At 49.9% G+C, this 20,806-nt stretch overlaps 1 protein-coding gene across 5 annotated transcripts in view; it reads right to left on the bottom strand.

Moving 5' to 3' along the window:
- Positions 1-6,492: 6,492 nt before the first annotated feature.
- LOC104054339 (G-protein coupled receptor 83) overlaps positions 6,493-20,806 on the bottom strand; it is a 33,922-nt gene continuing 19,608 nt past the window's right edge. The window contains exons 1-7 of one of the 5 annotated variants that reach the window (XM_054075272.1): positions 18,041-18,214; positions 15,241-15,321; positions 14,454-15,136; positions 13,549-13,674; positions 12,184-12,350; positions 8,085-8,693; positions 6,493-6,629 (exon numbers count right to left, since the gene is read on the bottom strand). In XM_054075272.1, the coding sequence (XP_053931247.1) occupies positions 8,099-8,693; positions 12,184-12,350; positions 13,549-13,674; positions 14,454-14,837 (1,272 nt within the window). In that variant the 5' untranslated portion in view covers positions 14,838-15,136; positions 15,241-15,321; positions 18,041-18,214 and the 3' untranslated portion in view covers positions 6,493-6,629; positions 8,085-8,098. Of the gene's footprint in view, positions 6,630-8,084; positions 8,694-12,183; positions 12,351-13,548; positions 13,675-14,453; positions 15,322-18,040; positions 18,215-20,806 lie in introns of those variants that run through there. The other 4 variants (XM_054075274.1, XM_054075271.1, XM_054075275.1 and 1 more) reach the window with 4 other exon arrangements.

The following is a 20,806-nucleotide window of genomic DNA, read 5'->3' as shown; positions in this document are numbered from 1 at the left end:
GGTAAACTTGTCGGTCCGTGTGTTTGGGGTGCCGGCGTCACCCACGTGGTGGGGGCAGATTCAGATCCACACCCAGGCCCGGGAATCTCTGCCATGAGGTTCCCCTCACACCTGGCAGTCCTCCTCGGACCACTGCCCCGGGCTGGGGCACCAGACACAGTTTGAGGAATAAGGGGGTGTTGAGGAAAGCAAAGCTTTTTGACTGGAACCAAAGTGGGAACAACAGCAATTACCACGAAAAAAAATTTATAAGGGGAGCCTGATTCCTTTTGTTGGCAGAAGTTCATTCTTAAGGAAAAACATTGCAGCTCCAGTCATAAAGCCTTGCTGAGGAAAAACAAACACGCTTTGTCTTCAGGGGCAGCCTGATGCCAGTAATTATTGCTATCCATCAAAAATATGTTATTATCCCAGTGAAATCCATGTGTTCCTCCTTCAGTCCTGGTGGTAAATGAGGCTTTTTTGAGACTGTCCAGCCTATTTCTGTGTGGCAATTGTTGTGTTAACGGGAGCCAACAGACTGGACAATGGGCTGATTTTGGATTCCCATGCAGCTGCTTTGGGGAATAGAGTTCTAGCAAAGGAATGATGCGTGTTTGCAACCCTTTCAATACCTTTTCAACCTCCCCCTCACATCCTCCGCTGAGGTGGTTTTAACAAATTATTGGATTACAAAGAAATACTCCAATGGAATACAATAATAATTGGGCCAAATTTCTTTCTAACTTCTTACCTCCCACAGTCAATTTAAAGCAGATAGGAGCAATGAGCACACAATGCCTCTGGAGGGGCGAGGACAACTCTACACAGGGACAACACTATGTGGGACAGCTCTAGCCTTAACCCTAACTCTAATGGCTGCTGCAGAGCCATCTCCGCAGAGAGTTGTCCCCAGGGAGAGTTGTCCTGCAGGGAGGTGGCTGCAGAGTTGTCCCTTCCCATGCCTCGGAGTGTTCACCCCAGCCACCTCCAAAAGCCAGATCAGTCAGACACAACCGCAAGCTGAGGGCTCTGTCCTGCACCAGCCCCGCTGCCACGTGGTGGGTGCCACAGGACCCAGGGCACACAGCAAGGACTGCTCTGTCAGCAGAGCTCTGCTGGGATCAGGGCAGGCTGTGAGCTGCTCTCATGTCCTTGCTGAGGTTTCCCCCAGTCGTGTCCAAGAGGATCAAACAAGCTTAAGGTTCACTTTCAACTCATTCTGATTTAAAACCAAGATGTGTGAGTATATTGCTAAATATTTACAGTCTTTATTATCTTTGTTAACCATTTCAGCTCACCTGGAGGATGAATGTACGCATTATGCCCTGCAAATTGTGAAGGACAACTGAATATATTTATTCCACTAAATGGAAGGCAAGGTAATGCTGTTTAATACAATTCTTTTAAATACAACACAAGGCAATGCTATGTTCAAGTCAGCTTTAGCTTCAGGTTTCTTAAAATTAGCCTTCACATTGAATAAAGAGAAAGAAGTCTGCAATAGAGATGTGAATATAAAGGGCAATACTGCGTTTTACAGGTATTTCTTTGGAGCCGTCACTATCGCCATCTCCAAGCAAGGAGCTATCGGCATCATTCAGTGTTTGTGAGCAAGAGCCACAGGTGCATTTAATTCAATCATCTGTTAAATAACGAACCTGTAAAGAGTGATTCAGGAAAGACAATGTACTATGAAGGATGTTCTAGGAATACCACAATGGTGAAAACTCACACTTGATTCCTTTCCAGGCTTTAGGAGGGACTTGGTTTATTAACCCCCATGTGAAAAGTATGAGCAATGCATCACTTTCAGAAGGAAACTGAACCTTCCAAACCAACCCAAATCATCCAGTCCATCACAGCTCCTCAGCAACTGGAGTTTGTTGGAGAATCCAACATGGAAGTTTTGAGTGATCCAGGACTCCTTACAATTCTGAATCCTGCCTTCTTTGACATGTGACACTGGCAAAAGATGAGAATGAGACGTGAAATGAGAAAGAAACTGCAAAACGTTTTGGCCATTGATTAATTAAGCTCTTAATTCCTGTTGGAAATCACCTGACATGAGATGCGCCAGCAGGCAAACATCATCTCCACCTCAAAACCAGGAACAAGGTCAGTTCCTCCACGGCTTGCCTGCCACTATTTTTGTTTCATATCGTAAACTATCTCCTAACAACACTCAAAGTCTGGGCACCTCGGAATCACACTGAATACAGTGCTCAGTGTGGTTGCAATTGTGGACTGGAAATAGCAATGACTCTGCACGTCTGGCTGAGGAACGTGCCGCAGAATGGCATGGAATGGTCAAAACAGATATGTTGAAAATGACTGTGCCTGCTTTCAGGTACAAACACAGACTGAGGATCCTTGCAGAGGGGAACTCCTTGGGGCAAGAAACCAGTGGGGTTCACCACCTTCCAGGACACCGTGTAGAACAGAGCCTCCATATACAATGGAAGCACATGGGTGTGATAGGCAGAGGTGGCACTTGAGGAGAGTATAAACCTCTATGCTCTGAAGCAGCGTTCATCACAAGCAATAAGCAGAAATTCCATTAACAGGAACACTCTCTCCAATTGTTCTCCAATCGTCCCTTACGGTGCCCCATAAAGCTATTGGGTTTGTCTGCAGCAGACAGGTTAGATGGTCCATCAGTCTGATAATATAAAGCGATTCGGCTGTTCCTGTCTGCCAAGGGGATTTTTATGAGGCCTGTCATGGAAAGTCTCTTCCAGTGACAGACTGTTGTGCTCTGACATCAGGCACAAGGCTTCAGCAGGACTCAGATGGTTGATTTTGGGGGGTTTTATAACTGTTCTTTTCATCTAAATTCTGGTGACAGCAGCTCCTCACTGGCAGCTCCTTACAAAGAGCAGCATTGTCACACAATTTAGTGTTGCTGAACAAGGCAGTATCAGACAGTGTCATCTCATGGGAGATAAAACTTCTTCACAAGGGCCAAATGCATTAATTTAACCCTTATTTCTGGAGCAAAGGAAAACGTACTGGGGAGTGGGTGGGGTTGGGAGAGGTGTCAGGACAAGAAATGCTTTTGCTGTGATATCTGTGGAGGCTTCCAGTAACATCTTAGGGAAGGGTTTGCTTCCATACAGCGCACCAGCTACAGATGCTAGGAGATCTCCCTCCTCCAGCCGTGTCAGCTCACTCCCCTCCTCACCGCTGTTACCAGCTCTCTCAGGCCCGACTCAGAGCATCCCTCAGCACTCACCTGAGCTGCCGCGGCACTTGGTAACCTGTTCCTGAGACCCCAAATCACTTCAGTCCAACACGGGCACCAGAATGTGGCATTGCCATCGTGTCTCGGCATGCGATTGCCCCTGCCTTACCCACTCAGCACAGAGAGCTTGTCGAGATGAGCTGGGTGGTGTGGTCACCATTGGAAATGTGTGTGCACTGGGAGTGCTTGGACATCAAGCTCAGGGAGCAGTTTCAGAATAAATGCTGGAATTTGGGTAGGGAATACTGGTGGGACAGGGCAGCTTTGTGAAAGCCTTGGGCCTTCAGATGGAGAGCTGACTGCAGCACTGGGCTTGGCCTGATAAACCTGCTCTTACCCTGATGGTATTCCTGCTTGGGCTGCATCCAAAGTCTGTGGAGATCAGAAGCATTTTTCTCCCTACCGCAGTGCAGGAGGCGATGGCTTGAGGGAAGCAGGCGCGTTCGCTCCTCAGTCGGTGAGAGGGTAGAGCCATCTGCCCTGACTTGAGGACTCTCCTTTGCTGCCTATGGCAGAGGGTGTCTCCTCATCATCTCCCAAGTCTTAATTCTGGGTGTGCCCCTCACATCCAAGCCTCCTGGGCAAGGTTTGGGCTCTTTCCACTCTCTTCCCCCATTCTGGGAATGACCCAGTCTGCTGAGTTACATCTCAGTGCAGGAGGACGGTCTCTGACACCGGCCCAGCTGCTTCCTCGCTGCCCGGGGATTGATCTGGACTTTTCTAAGGAAAGTTCTGTGTATCCCCTCAGCATGCTGTGGACAGCACCTCAGTGCTCTTTTCCACTCGAAGAGCTAACTGATGATAATTGTGTTCTGTTTCTCCTTCCTGAGCTCATTTTCTGACTCATTGAGGGTTTTTTTTTCTGCTTGCTTTTTGCTAATCTAGTTGGCATTTTGTGGTTTCTTTGTTCATTATGTGATGGAACTATATAAGGGGATTTGTCTCTGGAATTCAGGTATCCCATGTGCTGTGTTGTCGGTTATCATCTCCATCAGTAACTATGCTGAAGGCAGTCAGATGCATTTGGCATGAGCTCACGTTAATAAATGTGGGTTGTTAATCACTCAGACATGTCTCTGTTGGATCCTTGCATACTGATTTGTGTGTCTGCAAATAGTTTCTCTGCAGTAGACTTCTGGTGACTTGGAGTTTTAATGATCCGTCCTCCAAATTCACCCTCGGGTCCTGCCTCCTGGGGCTTTGCCTGCCCGGCACAGACTCCAGTCACCTGCCTGCCGAGGAGAGCAGTGCCGCAGCCACCACAGGCCCAGGCTCAGTCCACGGCGTGTCAGCAGCACCAGGGCTGTCTGGCGGCACACGCTTCCTAAGGACTCTTCTCCCACCCCATGCTCCCGTCCAGCCCCACGGCCTCAGAGCTGCCAGGAGCCAGCTGTGCCATGTGTGCTGCCCACACCTCACCGCAGGCCCTGCACGGGGAGCTCTCTGTTCTCGGAGCCCATGGCAGCCCGCCAGGGAGCAGGGAGAACACCCAGCAGGAAGTAGTGCTCCCATTGCTGGAAGCTCTCCCCTGGTGCTCTTGATCTCAGACACCAGGCTGCCTCCAGTGCCACACAGAAAGCCACTCCCAGAGGTAAGCAGGGTGTCTGAAGACAAATTAATGAGTCTTCAAGCATCTATTTACCTGCAGAGTTGGCTCAGATATGACCCCTCTCAGCACATCAGTTTCTTTGACCCTCTTTCCCAGACCCTGGCTAGGAAGCCCCCCAGCTGCTGTAGCAAGGTCGGCAGGGATGCAGTCTCTTGCCCCTCAGTCATTGTGTCCTGCCCAAATCAAAAAACACAACCCAGTTTATCTTGGTTTTTTATGTTGGGCATCCTATTGCTTGCCTGAATGTTGCTGGGAGAGCGCTGTGTTAGCTGGGGCATCCTTAAGTGGCATGAGAGCCTCGAAGCACTGGGCAAAGCGTGCGAGTCTTTGAATCTCATTCAGGCATTGATAATTAGCAGTCTAGATAGCTCAGCCATTACAAAGTTGCAATACAGTCAGCCCTTTCATCATGCCCATTTAGGGGAGAAAAACTCAGCAATCAAGAGATGCTACAATTGACAGATCCAAGGAAAACCAGCTAGGTTCTTTTTCCCAGCAAGAGATAACTTACTACATGGATTAGCAGATCAAGGGAGTATGGAGGGAGGCGCATCTCTTTGGAAAGAGGTCTTTGATTCCTCCAGAAAAAGATGATGCAGCCACTTAAAGAAAGAAAGGAAGCGAGGGAGGCATGAGGGGGGTGAACAGCACCTAAGAAATACTAAAGATGGACTCTAAACAAAGTTAAGAGACTTCTGCTCCACCCATAGCCACCAGATGTGACAGGGGCTCCTGGAACAGCTCTCTTAGAGAAGGGGTGATGGACAGGTATAGCTCCAGAATTTGCTTGCTTCCCAGAAATCTGTCTGCTTCTGCAGAGACCAGTGGCTGGTCTGTACCAGCATTCTTGGGCAAACAGCTCAAGAAACTGAAAATTTCTTTTTATTAATCTTGTACCAAAAAACAGCTCTGGGAGTGGGATTTAATCCCCAACTTGGCTCATACCCCAGAATTTGCCAACAGAGCAGGAACTTTCATTTCAGAACCACAGTGAGAGCCGTAGGTTAGTATTTCTCATGGAAGATATCAGTATTAGTGGTGTTGCTATGGTTATTTCATAGAATCCCAAGATATAATACATACATTGAAAGGAAACATAGAAGTCTCACGGGCCATCTCCCAGGTTGCCCTGAGGCTGCTATCACTCATGTTTCCACACCCAAAGGAAACTTCCCTGTCTCTGGGAGAAGCCCGCCCACTGTACCTTACAATGGTGTTGCATTTAGACCCTCAGCTCACACTAAAAATTTGTGCTATGGCAATCAAAGGACGGAGGATGCTGGGTTTGCAATCTTTGGGAAAAAGCCTCTCAAACTTCTAGAGGTATCTGAGTGAAAACGGGCTGCTACATTTCTGTAGAGGAAATTGAAAATGCCATGCTGACATCTGCCCTTTCTGCAGGGAAGAAATAATACTTTAACGAAGTGGAATACATGGTAGTTTGAGGACTATTCACTGAAAGCTGATGAGGAGTGAGGAACGCTAAAAAGGCAAATGACAGCTTCTCTTAGCAATTAAATGAGGTGATGCTCATTACTTAGAGATGCTTTTAACATTTTTAAAAACTCGCAATGACTCTCTCAACTCAAACAGCCTCTCCACAGAGGGAGGGCAGTGCTGGCACCCAGCAGCAGGCCACCCTCAGTTCCCAAACCCAAACAACTGTTAGTTCCAAGAGAAGTGCCTTAGGAATCGTGCATTCATTCATTTCTGCTGTCACTCATGATGCTTCTCCTCGTGCAGATGTTGCAACGTTCATCTGAGGTGCAGGGACACGGCCGAATGGGGTCAGGTGGCCTGGAATCATAGAATCGTAGAATCACTAGATTGGAAGGGACCCACTGGGTCATCGAGTCCAACCATTCCTAACACTCCCTGAACCATGCCCCTCAGCAACTCATCCACCCGTCCCTTAAACATCTCCAGGGCAGGTGACTCAATCACCTCCCTGGGCAGCCTGTTCCAGTTTGAAGCAGGATGGAGAAAGGGACATCACTGGCCAGGGGAGTTCTAGCTCCTGCTCCCCAGTGCCAGCCACTGCTCCACACTGCCTGCAAAATGACCCAGCAACTCTGCTTTCTTTCTGCTTTTGATGTCTCTTGACCCTGCCTTTTGCTTTTTCCTCTCTTCCCTGTACTAACACCTCTTTTTGTCCCGTATCCTTTTCTTCACCTGCCTCCTGAGCAGAGCTAAATTAAACTGCATTTTTTTTTCCCAGGACTGCAAACAAAAACCTTCCCTCTTAGTCTGAGTCGATTCCATTGTTTAAATGAAACTCTTTTACAGCAATTAGCAGTTACAGAGAAAGGTTTAATTCCTCACTTGGTGAATGGTGCAGCCCTGATGAAATATTTTGTGACCTCCTGTTTCATGCCAGTGTAGATTTATTTCCTGAATCAATATATTCATAATAAAAGCACAGACAAATTCTCAATGGACTAAACTGGTTCACCTAAGCACTATCAGAGGCCGTGGCCACTGATGCTGGGCATGCATTCCTGCCTGCTCTGCTGGGGCTGCTTTTCAGCTGCTGGACCTGGGAGAGGAGGGACAGGGCTGGGTCAGAGGGAGCCAGGGGAGGAGGAGCAGCACCATCAAAAGTGGAGATTGTTATAGACTGACCCTTATCTCTGCTGAGAGGCTTTGGAATAAATTATCTGATGAAACTCCACATGGATGGAGTCAACCTGGGTGATCAGGTCCTTCCTCCAAACACATCAGAACGGGTCATCATCATCATCATAGAATGGTTTGGAGTGGAAGGGACCTTAAAGCCCATCCAGTTTCACCCCCCGCCACGGACAGAGACACCTCCCACTAGATCAGGGTGCTCAAAGCCCCATCTAACCCGGCCTTGAACACCTCCAGGGACAGTCCGTCTCTGTTGTTCTGCAAAGCCCTCGAGTGTGGCACACATGATGAGCACTGAGACAGACCAGTGACTCAGGACACCATGCACAGTGATGGAAACAGGTCCCACTCCCTCCTCCATTCAGATGGGAAACCCCAAAAGCAAATCTCCCTGTCCGTGGACTCCATGTCTGCAGGACATATACCTGTTCCTTGGACCAGCTGCAGCTGTGGGCTCATAGGGAGGGTGCTGGAGAGGCTCTGCTCCCACTGCACTGAGTAAAGAGGCTCCTACTGTCATAGGAGTCAAAAGTCAGTACTGAAATAGCAGAGCAGCAATGTAGATTCCTGAGGAGGAATGGGGAGATGCCATTTGATGCCCACTAAGTCCAGGTAACTCACCTCAGCCCGTCGGTTCACAGGTCTGCGTTGGCTGTCTGGACATTTACAGTGGAGTAAATGGTCTGTGAGGCAGGTCCCTTCCTGCACCTGGCCCGCTCCATCCACGCCTCACGGCAGGACATGACCACAGGTGGTTGCGCGTTGTCCTGAACCTGAGGCACCTTCTGGCACATGCAGAGCAGGGACTTGAGCTCCGAGCGGAAGCTCTCGTTCAGCCAACAGTAGATGAAAGGGTTGTAGCAGGTGCTGCTCATGGCGAACCAGTGCAGAGCGAAATAGAGGGAGTTCTTTGTCTTGATACCCAGACTGGAGATGAGCACCACGTAGCAGTTGAGAGGGAACCAGCAGACAGCAAAGACCACCACCACAAGCATCAGCATCTTGATGCTCTTCTTCTTGTTCTTGTGGTGGGTGATGTACTGCTGTGTGGTGATGTCCCCAATGGCATTGCGGAGCCACAGCTTCTTAGCCAAGCGTGTGTAGGTGATGGTGATGATTAGCAGAGGTAGGAGGTAAAGAAGGAGGAAGGTAGACAGGTCCAGATATTTCCAGACCAGTTCTGCAGGCTCAGGAAAATCAGGGATACACAAACTCCGGACAGTGGCTTCCCTTGAAAAGAAAGAAACACAAATAGCATCTGGCCATCACTGTGCTAACAGATGCTGCTGATTCAGCAGCCACCGTGGGGCTTCCACACCACTCACAGCTTCCTCCTCAGATTTGTAGTATGGACACAGAGGGCCAGATATTGCTCAGCTCAACAAAACGCAGCTCAGTCAAACCTCTGCCTCCCAGAAAGTGCTGTCATGATGTTCTCTGTCTATCTCACTAAGGATAAGATAGGCCACTGTGTATTGTTCTCTCCCTTCCCCTCAAACAGTTGAGTTGTCCAATAAAGGTAATTCTTAGAAAGACCAGCTGGAGTTCCCTCTTAGAAGCTGCAGTTGATTTTAATTGAATGAGTCCCCCGTGCCCACTTAGCATGGCACAACTCACCCCTGGTGGCCCGTTCTTACGGAAGGGGCTACTCTGAAAGAAGCAGTGGCCCAGCTACACCTGCCTCTTCCCTGTATGCACGGGCACAGGGACCCGGCCATGCCCACCTCCTCTTCCCCAGAAACCCAGTGCAGGAGGAAACAGGGCAGGGGCTGAGACCCACCTCACTCTTGCCTTTCTCTGATCCTATAGGCGATTCCTACACATCTGGAAAAAGGATGCCAGGTTTCCCTGAATGTGCCCACTCAGAAATACAGCCTGGGATGTGCTCCTCCCCCCAACACGGGCTGCACGCAGTCATCTGGCCATGCACAACAGACCTGGTCCTCCTGGGACATGGCGGAGTCACTGCACATGCTCAGATCCTGGCTGTGGCATGATTGTGAGACTTCTGGCTTGTCCCAGACGCATCAGCTCTGCAGTTCATGCCCTCCATATCCCACAGCAGATGACTGGAAGCGATGAAACATTAGGAGAAAAGAGCACTCACATGTTTATTTCCAGTGGATGTTTTCTCCTTTTCTTTCCTTTTCCCCCCTCTTTCCTTCTTTCTTTCTTTTATTCCATTTTGCTCTTCTCTCTTCAGTCCGGGTCCTCAGCTCGCTTGTATCCAGCACAGCCTTTAGCTCCCATCAAGCTGCACTGTTTGTCGCAGTACTGATTGAGATCTTTAATATCCTGTTTCTCACCTCTGGAGCTGGCTGTGGTGCCACAAAAGAAGACTGCTCAAATGCGGAGCGCTGAGTGCAGGACCCAGGGTGCTGGAGGGGTGACAAATGGTGCGGGAGCAGAGCTCCACTGAGCGCAGCTGTGGGAGACCCTGGAGACACTGGTTGAGAGGGTAACCGATGTAGAGGGGAACAGTGTCCTTTCTAAACCATGCTCCTGACATTTTTCTCTCTGGGATCCTGGTGAGGGTGATGCTTCAGTGCCGGGGGGAGCCTAAAAACACCTTTGTATGGTGCAGGGAGCAGAGTGAGAACACAGGTAATCAAAAGCCTGCTGCTGCCCTCACTGCCCCTTCCCTCTGCCCCCAAAGGAGGAGTGCAGAGCTCTACAAGAGGCTAGCAATTAGCTCAGGGAAGAGGCTGTTCAAGAGCAAAACCCATCAGGACACTGCATTTTGGTAAATTCAGGAATGACCGTGGATGAGGCCACATGCTGGGAGCCCACGTCCTTCTGTCCCCAGAGCTCCAGTAGCTCCTGATGGGACTCCTCAGGAGCCCAGCCTGGGCAGGAGCTATTACAAGCAAGATTACAACTGCGCTTTTTAATCAATGGAAAGTAGGGACGAGAATAGCACGTCCTGGAAGTCCTTATAGCCCTGAGCTGCCTCATACCATTGCTAGGCTCGGTTTCCTCCAGTCGTGCCAAGGGATGGGGGGAGACAGGTGCTATGAAACAGATATAGCGTTCGTTCATTCATAAGCAATTTGTTCAGCAATGACTCGCACACAGCTGTGAAGCAATGAGAGCACAGGAGAAACCTAGCACTCTGTTTACATCAGAGCAGCCGAGGATCTCATGTCCCCCAGGGAGGTCTCTCTCCGTCACATCCACCACAAGCACAAGCCGGGAGAGCCATGGAGCCCTGGATTACACTCCTCCTTTGTGTGATCTCTCGTGTACAAACAGCAATAAAAGGCCTGTGCAGGCAGTCCAGCTCTCTCCCTGCCACAATGACCGGAGGGAAGCGGTTGTACTGTGGGAAGATACTTGTCCTTTATACAGGGGGTCAGTGTGAATCCTTCTCCTGCTGCCACCTCCTTACCCCTTCTCCCTGGGACGCTGCTCTCAGGTTGAAAATGCTGCTTGCTGTAAGATCATCTCCTTGGCCCCGAGTCCATCATTCCTGGGGTGCAGGCACCGGCACTGAGACACACCCCACAGCACACACCAGTTTGAGCAACACCATGGAATCCAGGCCAGGAGGAGCTGCTGAGAGCATCATGGCAGATGGGGCAGCATGGAGGAACAGAAGACTGCAAGGGCAAAACAACCCAAAACTTCATTATTTCTACCTGGTAGAGAGGCAACTTCCCAGCAATGAAAGCCATCACCAGACCAGCTGGAAGGGGGACAAGATAAGATTTTTATTTATTTATCCATTTCCTTCCTTTTTCCCCTCCTCTAGATCAGAAACTTCACTTTCTTCTAATGCTTCAGAAGTCCTCATATGAACGTGAACTTCCACTTCATCTCCTTTTAATAGCTTCCATTCCGTTCACCCAAGTAAAGAGCTCCCCTCCCTGCTGGGCACGGCAGAGCAGCTCACAGAGAAGAGCTGGTGTCCCTGTCAAAGCACTGTATCTCTCTCCAGCCATTCACTGCAGAGGAAGGGGGGACTTCTCTTTTTCTCTTCTTGTTTATATAATGTCGGTTAGAGGAGTCTCAAGCTTTAAGGAAGGACAGTGCTGTTTCATAAATCCAGATGGATGAAATGCAAGGAAGTCAAAATGTGTGAACCAGCACAAGAGGTATTGGAGACCTGGGGATCACAGCCCTGGTGACTCACAAAAGCGGTCCTCTCCCCCCTGTTCTCTCTGTCCAGTCTTGCTAATCTCAGCACCAGATGTTTACACCATGGGTTCTGTTTTCTTTCTGTTTCAGACTGCAGCTTTGTCTACCTCCTTCCTCCTTCCCTAAGCAAGCGGCCAGACGCAGTCTTCTTAGGTCTGAGGAGCTGAGCAACCACGAGGAGGGAAGAGGAAAGGCCCTCAGGAGAAAATTTCCTCCTGGGGCCAAAGCCCCTCCTGACATCATGACACCAGAGCAGGTTTGGCTCATTGACCTGCCATTCCCTGGCTATGCCCAGAGTTGCCACCAGGATCAGGCAGGGCGATTGGACTCAACCCCTTGCCCAGGCATCTGGGAGACTGTGAAAGTAAACCCAGGTCCTGAGGATGTGCATGTCCACAGTGAGCCAGGCAAGTGCAGACAATGCCATGGAAGTGAGGTTTCATCCACACACAAAAGAAAACCCACCGATTCCACTGTGTCCTTCCCCAAGCCTGGGAGCCCCCAGCAGCTCTCACCACTGACAGGCACTGCCACAGGGGCTACTGGACCTCTCCCCGCTCACTTGGAAGGGGAAATAACTCACCTGTAGTTGTACTGGAAAAGCTTTTGATAGATGGCATGGGGCAGGGAGAAGCAGGTTGCCATCAGCCAGATAAGAGAGATGCTGAGTGCTCCCTTGGTTAGTGACATCCTCTGCTTCAGTGGGTGCAGGATGACCTGCAACACAGACTGCACCGTGACTTTCAGCTCCTGGGAAAGGAAAGTTCCTTCACCAGTGCACAGAGCAAAGGCATTTCTGACATGATCCAATGCTGTTAAGAAAATGTCAGCCATGATTAGGAAAATGTCCTGCTTATTAAAGTGACCTGGAAAATGGGAAACATTGAACTTTTCAGTCTGCCCAGAAGTGCTTTCAATTAAAAGTTTTCCTCTATTTTGTTCTGTGAAGACCATTTTTCTTACATTATGGATTACATTAGGTAGGAAACAAAAGATATCTACCCAAGTCTGTTCACTTGTGGGTATGTTTGTTTATTCTATGTAAACTGCATAAAGAACGGTCTCCTGTTCCAGCTGAATCCATGCAGCTGAGCCCTCCTCCCCTCTTCAGAGGCATTAATTCACCTTTTATGAGATTTTCTTTGTTAGATGAAAAGGTGAAGAGCTTATAAAATCTGGGAGTCTGGAAGATACTATGTGGCTGACAGGAAAGGAGAATGATCTCTAGAGATAAGCATGTGGGCTGCCCTCTCTCTCCCGCCCTGGTGACGCAGCCAGCACCTGGCACAGCCCAGCTGCAGGCAGAGTGGACACAGCCTTCTCACAGCTCCAAAGGGTCCTCCTAGTATTTCCAGCAGAGATTCCTCCTCTTTATACCAGTCCAGTATCAGTCCTACAGTTATAACACGGAACTACAGTCTCAGAATGCCTCTTTACTCCCCAAGCCAGTAAGCTGAGAGCTGCTGCCAGCTCCAGCCGCCCTGCAGGGTGACCATGGAGCAAATGCCTCTGTTTTGGGGGGGTTTTGGAAACTCAAAACGCTTGGGAAGATTCCCTGTACAGCTCAAGGAACACTCCGCACTCTCTGTAAAACACAGCTTCTTGAATCCACTGTACTCGCCCTGCTGTACCTGGGGGCTGGGTTAGATCTGGCTTTTTCAAATTACCTGAAAAATGTGTTCTCACCCTTTTCTACTGAAAGCCTGGAAGTGTTCTTTAAACCTCTGATTTGTTGTTTCTCCCCTCTCTGGTACCTGGGACCCCACAGAAGACCATCAAGCCTTCCTACTCCAGTACAAACGGGTCATCTTTGAATTTAGCTCTAGACCCCCTCACTGGATATGGGCTCAGTCCCCAGGATTCATCCACCTTGATCCCATGGCTCAATCGAGACTGACAGGGGTTTGGGAAGAGCCCTGCAAGGAAGCGTGGAGAAGTGGTGTTTTACCTGGTGCCTGTCCAGGGCGATGGCCGTCAGGGTCAGCGTGGAGACATGGAGGGAGCAGTACTGGACGAAGCGGCTGATGTGGCACATGGCCTTCCCAAAGATCCACGTGCTGTTCACGAAGCGAACCTGAGGGTACAACAATGGGCTGTCAGCCAGCAAATGTACTTGGGAGAAATCCACAGGGAAGCCCTTTGGGGTGCACCTGAGCTAGCACACGTTTTGGCTGCCTGGCTGGGCAACTCCGTCTGAAACCCGAAGAAAGTTCAGTGGAGTTTGCAACACCTTTACGTAAGACTTTATAATGTCAAACCAACTCAGATTAAATGAGTGGTGCTATTGCACCCCTCCTGGCCTGTTCGCATAAACACCATTCGTGAACTGCATTAATAACTTTCTGATTACCCTAACAACTGTATTTGGGAACAGTGGACCATACTTTGGTCACACAAACCCCTCCTCAGTTCTGGAGAGTTTTCAGTGAAGACTTTACTCAACTGGCACATCTGAAAAGCTTGACTACTTTCTTCCAGTCACATGAGCATGACTGGCATTGGAGCTGTTCTAATCCACTAAGTTCTACATTTGAGTCTCTAGTGTGATCCTGCCTGTACATTAAAAGGGCAAGTTCATCCAGGCACTTATTCTGCATGCCCCAAGATGCTCTTGCTGTGGTTTGGTGGCATACTTGGAGAGACCTTTAGGAGACACAGAGTCTAATGGAGCAAAGGGAGCCCACATGTTGCTCAACAGTACTTTATTTGCCTGGCAGAGCTGTCTATTATACTTGTGTTGGGTTCACACCTCAGTCTTAGAAGAGCATGCATAGAGAGGGTGCAACCACCAGGCAGAGTGTTCTTGTGAGAGACTCCCCTCCTGGTGAAGGAACAGCACAGCAGGCCACTTACCAGGGTAAAAGGTGTGTTGAGCAGCGTGATCATAATGTCAGACACTGCCAGGTTGACGATGAAAAGACTGGTGGCTGAGTGCATCCTCTTGTTCTTCAGCACCACGTGGCACACCAGCATGTTCCCAAAGAGGGACATGATGATAATCACCGAGTACGCCACGATTAGGAGAGCTTTCACTGTTGGTTTCTGGGATTCTGGCTCATATTTAGCCAGCTCAGCAAATTTCTCCCACTCGACAATGCGGCTGTCTGTCCAGTTGAAGGTGGTCCTGTTGGTTACTTGGTAGATTGACATGAGTTTGGCCAAGGAAGAGTAATGGTCAAACTCCTCAAGAAACCCCACCATTGGTGACCTATATGACTGAAGCAGCATCCCGGGCATGGTGGCTTAACTTGAGCCTTCACTCAGCTCGAGGCTACTGGGATCACAGCTCCAGCTGGCACAGCAAATGATCCATCAGCTTCAGCTGCCTGGCACTATGAAGCTGATGAAGACACAGTTGCCATTACAAACAACTTAAAATGCAAAGCTGGAGGGAGCCTCTAAGGTGCAACGGGTTCTCCAGCAGCAGAGGTGGCACTGGGGAGCAGTTCCAGCTGGCAAGTTGGAAAGGAGCTGGTTTGGGAGCACATGCTCTCAACCCCTCATACATCAAGAACAGCAACAGCTCTGCAGGCAGGCTGGAAAAAAGAGGTAGTTATTACATGTAACAAAAGCAGAAAACCCTCAGGTGGAGTTTGAAGTTGGTTTACTCCCACATCAGCTTTTTCTTCTTTGTTCTCACCTGAGCCCATTTTTCCTCCAAGTTTCAGAAGGCCACACTGCCGGTGCTTTCATCCTCCACTTCAAAATGCCCAGTTCTTTTCTGTTGAAATAGAAAAGCAGAGCCATTTAGGGGATCAATTTTAAGAGCGCAGGTAGCTTTTGTCTGCATAGAACCCTGGCAATTATCCTAAAATGATTCAGAACCCAGAAATGACATCAGAAGCTGACTTTGGTCTATCACATATTTTCTCCTCCAAACAACAACCAAAGTCTTGCTTCCAGTGTCTCAGTGTCAGCAAGACAAAGGTCTTTCCTGCAAAAAGTGAGACTTGGCAGTAGCGGCACACAACTTGCAGAGGAGCCACTCACACCGTATGAAAACAAATGGACACACAGCACTAGACACACAAGAACCGTTCCCTGGGGATAAAAGCTCTGCTTCCTCACTTTTACCGATCCCTATTTTCAGACATTTCTAAGTAGGTTTTTTAAATTGCATTGATCTATTGATGTCAGGCAGAACCTGTTAACCAAGGACTCTAGTATTTACAGATATACTATGTGCAGGAGGAGAAAGTTGTTTAGAAGCTCTGCTGGGTCGGCGGCTGTTTCGGTTGGTACATGCCATTCCCATCAAGCCCCACGGCTGTGCACACAAATCAATGGATCTCACACGGTGCAAGGGATTAACAAGCAGAGCTTTCAGAGCACTAAAAGGCTCCACAACACCACCCTGCACAGCAGAGCGCAGGCTACCCAGGGCAAACAGCCTGTGGCAGGGCAGACATCCCGCAGACTCCAGACCAACAGTGACGGCCCAGAGGCAGACACCAGGCAGGAGGCAGAGACAGGCTGTTTTATGACAGAATTAAGGTGCAGGGAGCTGAGGGTGTTTGCATCCATGCATTCCTTAATACAATCCACCTTGGCTTGTCTGCTTACTTTGGGGAGCATTAGGAGTTCTGCAGGACCTATGAGAGGATACAGTCATTAAAGCAGCTTGGAGGGATGGAAGGAGAAAGGAATCATTCAGGAGACTGAAAAGAGGCTACAGCTCTTTCTCAGTCAGATTTCTGAGTGAGAGAAGCCTGGGTAGGACAGGGAGTGTGACAAACGGCCATGGATTCTGCTGGAACAAAGCGGCTATAACACAGAGGGCAGTTCAGCTCCTTGTTGTACTGATGGTACTGGGAGCATCAGGACTAGCCCTGGTCCAGGTCTCACCAGACAAGCCTGGGGAGCTGCCATGAAACCAGCAGCAAAGCAGAAATCAGCTAAATGGATCGTTCGACTCATTTGAAAGAGATGATTGGCACACAGGAACATCCCTGAGACCAGGAGCTTGGCACGAGTCAGAAAGGACTTAATACTCACACAGGTACAAAATAATCCAGAACTGCATCCCTCTGGGCTTCTGGGGCAGGAAAGCAGACAGACACTGAGGGCCTGAAGAGCCCTGCGAGACTTATCCCAACCTGGGCAGAGCCCACAGGACTCCACACCTCTTTGCTGCCCGCTGTGGTACACACCGAGGGTACCATCACCACAGTGCAGGGCAGTGCTCAGTGGGCAGTGCGAGGGAGCTGCTCAGAGCTGTGAGGGTAAAGCAGCACCTGCCTAACCAAGAAATGTGATTTTAATCAGCTCCAGCTGGGCCACTTTAATCTTTGAATGAGCACAGCTGGGATATTCATGCTACACTGAAATGCCATCACTGAGCTGTGATATAACAGACGAAACCACCTACTGCCTCCCCTGCATCAACTCACACCGGGCTCTCACGTGGAAACTTGTCTTTGCTGCCATGAGACAAGGCCAAGTTTCAAGAAACTGCTGCAATGCATAGGCCACATCAGAATTGCAGTCTGTGTGCTTCAGACTGGTGGAACCCAAGAGGAAACCTTGGTCAGATTATTGCATTTAAAAAAGCCAAACAGGTGTTCTCAAGTACCCACGTGTTTGAGAGCCCACTCCTTGAGGACTGCCTGTAGGACACATGCTCTCAAGTACTCACAGTGGTTGGCAAACCATGGCCTTAAAGGTGGATGGTGCACAGGGATGCCTCTCCTTCCTTATTACATACAGGCTTTTCCCTTGTGTCTCCGTCCAGGCCCTCGGACAGTCTAGTTAAAAAGCTGGTCCATGTGAAAAGTAAATAAAACAGTGTTTGCAGCTGGATCGGTTTCCTGACCCGACCCACAGCGTGACTGAACCTCACCCCTTTCAGGGGAGGCTCTAGGAACGAATCATTGAATATCCCAAGTTGGAAGGTGGCCGTAAGAACATCGAGTCCAGCTCCCTGCTCCTCGCAGCACCACCCAACGCTAGGACTAAGAGCATCGTCGAGGCGCTCCTTGAACTTGACAGGCTTGGAGCCACGACCACCTCACTGGGGAGCCCGAGAAGAACGGAAGAGCTCAAGGGGATGGAGCTGTAACCTGATCTCCTAACAGAGAACGTCTCCTCAGTTCTTCCCATATCCAGTAAAACACACTTTTCTGCAGCCGCTGAAGCGCTCGGCGCCGGCTGCAGAGAGAACCTTCCTGCTTCCCCGAGGAAGGGGGTGTTTAGAACCAGGTTCCCCGGGGCAGCGGCGGCACCGCGGTCCCTCGCGGCCGGCCGGTTCGGCTCTCGGATTTACAGACCCGCTCCGCAGCGCGGGGGAGGCTGCGCCGCCCCGGGGCAACTTCTGCGAGCTGAGCGCCCCGAGCTGCTTCGGCACCGAACCCGCCGCGCAGCAACCGAAGGCAGCGCAGCCCATCCCCGCACGGGACAGCCCGCCCCGCCCCAGCAGCCGTCCGAACGCGTCCCGCACTCACCGAGCCGCGCACTCGCCGCGCCCCGCGCCGCCCCCCGCACGTGCAGCGCGGACGCGGCCAATCCGCGCTGGCGGGGGCGCCGCTCCGTTCATAAACGCGGCTCGTGGAGCTGCCCCCGGGCCGCGCAGCCGCTCGGCTCCTGGCAGCCCCGGTGGCGAGCGCGGTTCTGCCCGAGCGCGGTTCTGCCCGAGCACGAAGCCCGCCCGCTGGGAGGCGCCGCCGCCAGCGCTCCGCTCCGCTCCGGTCCGCTCCGCTCAGCTCCGGTCCGGGGGACCCGTCACTGGCTCGATGGAGAGATCCGGGCAGACAGAGGTTTCCAGGCTAGAGAGCTCTGTAGGAAATGCTTGTTCTTCTACAGCATTTCAGCAGAATATAGACCTTCGAGTTCCATGTCATTCTTTCGTTCTAAAAGTATAAGAAAGAGCAGATAGGATGCTTGATATGTGCAGTGGAAATTGTTACTGTTTCTTTGGAAGATGAGCTCTTATGAAAAAGGAACAGGCTCTTTTCTTCTGAGAGATTTTCTTGGTCTCCAAAGTCATTAACAGGAGCTAGAATAATACCTCATTTTCTTCCGCATGGGCTGCCAGAATAGGCCTGCTGATGCCTAGGGTGAAAGTCTGATCTCCCCACACGAATTCCCAGAGCAGTCAGCGCCTGTGCCACCATCCTGGAAGGGCATCATTGAAAAGCCTGATCTGGAGCCCAGAAGGCGCAATGGAGATCTTTGTGTTGGCTTCGCTGGGCTCTGGATCGAGGCCTTGGACAGGGACGGGCAGAGCTGTGGTGCCGGCAGCTGCTGTGCTGCAGCACGAGTCTGGGCTGGGAACACGACTCCACCACCGCCTTCTCCAGTGTGGAGCACCTGTGTGTGCAGAGACACTGGCACGGGGATTAATGGACAAAGGGAAAAACACTTGCAAAACTCCCCGAGCCTGAATTGCTGAAATGAGGATCCAAGCAACAGCACTGACAGACTGTTCTTAGATAAGTGTTTTTTCCCCACATCTGAATTCCTCTTGACAGATGCTGAGAGAAACGTGAAAAGAAAAGACAGTTTAGGTTTCAGACAAAGATTGTAAAAGACATATTTTTAAACCGGAGATTACCATCTTTCCCATTTTGTATGCAGTGTGTACCACTCACACCTTGTTGAAAAGAGATAGTAAGTTTTGCTTTCTGCCCGTTTCCTCGGTAATCCCCTGGTCCTGCCCGTGGCTCTGTTCCTTGCCTGGCCATGCCATGGCCATGCTGTGAAGGAGAAAGCTGGCTGTGGGCCGTGTGCCATTGGCAGGGGACCAGCTGCGGGATGGGAGCACACAGAGGGACGTGGGACACAGGGACCGTGCCTCCTGCTAGAGTGAGAGTTTTGTGAATGTGTAAAAAGGTCACATGCTGATGTGTGGAGCCAATAATTCAATTTCATTGTAAGTCTAAGACTGTAACAATCCAGCCCAATTCAGCAAGGAGCTGTTGGTATCCTGTTTGTTACAATGACAACAAGATTTGTATTTCCCAAATGAGATAATTATTGCCAATTCCAATTAATAATGCATTTAAAATGGCTATACAACATCTTCCTAACATCCATCCTGTTCTCTGTCGCTATGTTCACCCTTTCTGTGTGCCATTAGAGCGAGTGGTTTATGTCTCTAGTTATTCTCTGGGGAGATGGACCAGTGTCCAGTAGCTGCTGCTACCAAGAATTAATTAAAAAGCAATAACCGAGAGGGACCCTCGGGCTCAGTTTCCCAATCCTGAGGTGCTGAGGTGGTGCTGGGAAGAGGTGACTCAGTGTGTGCCCTCTCTCCTGTGGTGCCCACAGCTGGAGTTGCTGGAGCCACATGCAGGGCTGGAGAGGGATCCTGGCAAGACTCAGGAACTGGTTGGGAGCACAAGGATCCCTTGTCCCAGTTCTAGCATGCACCCTGCTCTCCAGCCACATTTGTGGCCTCTGTCAAGGCAAATAAGCAGTGATGGGAATGTAAATGTTTCTTTCTTTCCAGTTGGGGTGTCTGTTTGCCATGAAGCCAACTGGGCATCCCAGCTTGCACCGCATCCACCAGAGGCTTTCTGAGAATCTGGTAAAATCTTCCTAGTAAACAGGAGGAAAAGAGAGCCACAGCAGAGACAGGGATTCCTTCTGGGGGCAGAGATATGTACCTTTGATGCATGTGTTGCCAGAGAACCAGTTCTTCGCTCAAAATTTCGCATTTGTTTCTCCCTAGGGTCTCAAAGCTGCTCCAGTTCAAGGCTGTGGTGCAACTCCAGTTGCTTTCAACGGAAGCAGAATGAAGTCTTGCATTTACCATATGATATTCTTGCCTGAGGGCTGTAGAAAGGACATGCTGTGCATTTGTTACAATTACAACAAGATGCCTCTGCTTTTTTTTCCCCCATACGTCGTTCTCATCATGACTGTGAGACTCCTATGCATCTCAAGAGCCGTTTCATTATCCTCTCCTATTTTCTTGCCTGGCACATATTATCACCAGCTTTATAACTGGAAGTGTTTGAAGGGGAAAAGGTATGACTTTAGTCTAATCTAATTTCCAGCAAAATCCATGGGATGTTATTTTTCTCCAGATGCAAATTATTTAATTACAGGTATGAGCTAGAACTTCTTGAAACACTCTGGTGCTCAGGTGCTGAAGAGTTAAAACTTGATACATTACGGTTACTGTATGTAGCCTGTCTTGTTGCAGCAATGATCCTTACCGACCCTCCAGACCAGGAACAGAGACTCTTCACTAGACTGTTCACTTT

This window comes from Cuculus canorus, chromosome 10 (genome assembly GCF_017976375.1).
Source record: "Cuculus canorus isolate bCucCan1 chromosome 10, bCucCan1.pri, whole genome shotgun sequence".
Taxonomy (NCBI): Eukaryota; Metazoa; Chordata; class Aves; order Cuculiformes; family Cuculidae; genus Cuculus; species Cuculus canorus.
Note: the sequence above shows the minus strand (reverse complement) of the source record. Positions and strands in the feature narration are given on the sequence as shown.